This window comes from Propithecus coquereli, unplaced genomic scaffold, assembly GCF_000956105.1.
Source record: "Propithecus coquereli isolate 6110/MARCELLA unplaced genomic scaffold, Pcoq_1.0 Scaffold289, whole genome shotgun sequence".
Taxonomy (NCBI): Eukaryota; Metazoa; Chordata; class Mammalia; order Primates; family Indriidae; genus Propithecus; species Propithecus coquereli.
The window spans coordinates 942961-944838 of NW_012148496.1; the positions used below are offsets into that span (position 1 = coordinate 942961).

At 37.1% G+C, this 1878-nt stretch overlaps 1 protein-coding gene across 1 annotated transcript in view; it reads right to left on the minus strand.

Moving 5' to 3' along the window:
* The window catches only part of STXBP3 (syntaxin binding protein 3), a 58753-nt gene that overhangs the window by 11704 nt on the left and 45171 nt on the right, over window positions 1-1878 (minus strand). Inside the window, exon 10 of the mRNA XM_012648502.1 lies at window positions 1692-1777. Coding sequence (XP_012503956.1) covers window positions 1692-1777 — 86 coding nt within the window. The remainder of the gene's footprint in view (window positions 1-1691; window positions 1778-1878) is intronic.

Sequence of the window (1878 nt, forward strand, 5' to 3'; positions counted from 1 at the left end):
AAAGAAAAAGAAATTGACCCTGAGTAGACCCACATTTGGGGGACATCAAAGCAGTTAAATACATGGACAAAAATAAAGTCCTAAGCCCCCTGCTGACTGAAAAGATTCCCTCTTGGCCAAGGGGGACCAGAGAAACCTTAAAACTTGAGTTCCCAGCCATGACAAAATGGGAGGTCAGACACTTCTCATTATACCCCCCTTCCTTGCTAACAGCCATCAGGCATTTTTTTCCTAAGAGCTAAACAGAAACACATCTCATGATCCAGACCAGCATTCTCTCCTGGTAAGACACCACCAACCACGGAGTGGTTTTAACCAGTTTATGGAGTACGCACAGAGAGGGTTTTCATATCCTCTGCTTCACCTTTCGATGTCAGAGGGTTGCCATTTTCTGAATATGGACCCTATAAAGGGGCATAAAGCTCGACTGTGCATGCACCATGTTCTCCTTTCATAAATACTCATGACTCCTCCTAGAGCTTGTTAAATATGTATATTTGGCCACCTCACCCAGCACAAATTCCTATTCCCATTGTTCCTCCCTAAAAGCAAGAGTTTCTGGCTTCTGGCTGGAGGCTCCGTTTCCCAGTCTGTCAGAATGGCCACCTACAAGCTGCAAGCTTTTGAGAAATAAAGCTTTCCTTTCCAAATTTATGAATCTTGTCATTTTCTACAGTTAACAAATATGATGAAAAAATTAAAAAAATACACTAACAATAACTTAACTAATAGGGAATCTCAACAAGAAATGGAAACTAAAAAAGAACCAAATGGAAATTCTGAATGTGAAAAGGACAACAAATAAAAAATTCACTAGACGTGCTCAATAGCACATTTGAGATGTCAGAATAATCAGTGAACCTGAAGATAGACCAATATATATTACCAAATCTGAAGAACAGAGAGAAGAAAGATGAAAGAAAAGAGAACCTCAGTGAACCATGGAACAATATCAAACCTTTCACCTTACACGTAATGGGAGTTTCAGAAGGAGAGGAAGGAGAAAAGGGCACGCAGAAAAAAATTTGAAGAAAGAATGCCTGAAAACTTCTCAAATTTGATGAAATTTACTTGCAGATCCAAGAAACTCAACAAACCCCAGGGAGAGTAAGCACAAAGAGAACTAAACCTAGACACAACATAGTTAAACTACTGAAAGCCAAAGGCCAGGAGAAAATCCTGCAAAACACAACTTAAGACATTGTTTAGGATGCAAATATATGTAGAAAAAGTATAAAGATATATAGGTGATAAACACCAAACTCAGGATAGAAACAAAAGGGAGAATAATAAAATCATGGAGTGATATACAGGAAACTTGAATTGTATTTATAATGATAAGCCAGGCACCGAGCATAAGGATATGTGTCATAATATTCTCTGTATCTTTCTGAATGTTTCAAATATTTCATCACAAAAAAAAGTAATCAAAAAGGATTAAGCCCTCTGCTATGTGAAGAAAAAAGACTTTCGGGGGAAGGCCTCTCATGTAGTTTCATGACGATATTTTTATAATAAAGTATGCCTTTATATTGCTTATCTAGACTCATTTAAAACAGGTTAAAGAAAAATTATGTGACTATATGCTTCAAAGAGAATTGCCAAATATAAGAGTACCTGTGTACCATTTTTCATTATTAGTCTGCAGTAACACACTGGAAATTCCACTGACTTTCACCTATAGGCTTTACCTTACAGCTCCTGAGCCATTCCATACTGCTGGACACTGCGAACAATACGGCCATTCTTTTGAATCTAATCTATTATCAATGGCATCCTAGGGAAGAAAAGAGTTAATACCATCAAGAAAATGTTATCAATTCCAGGATTTTTTTGGTTTAGTTTGTTTTGGTAAAGATCAAAACTTGTATTTGGAAT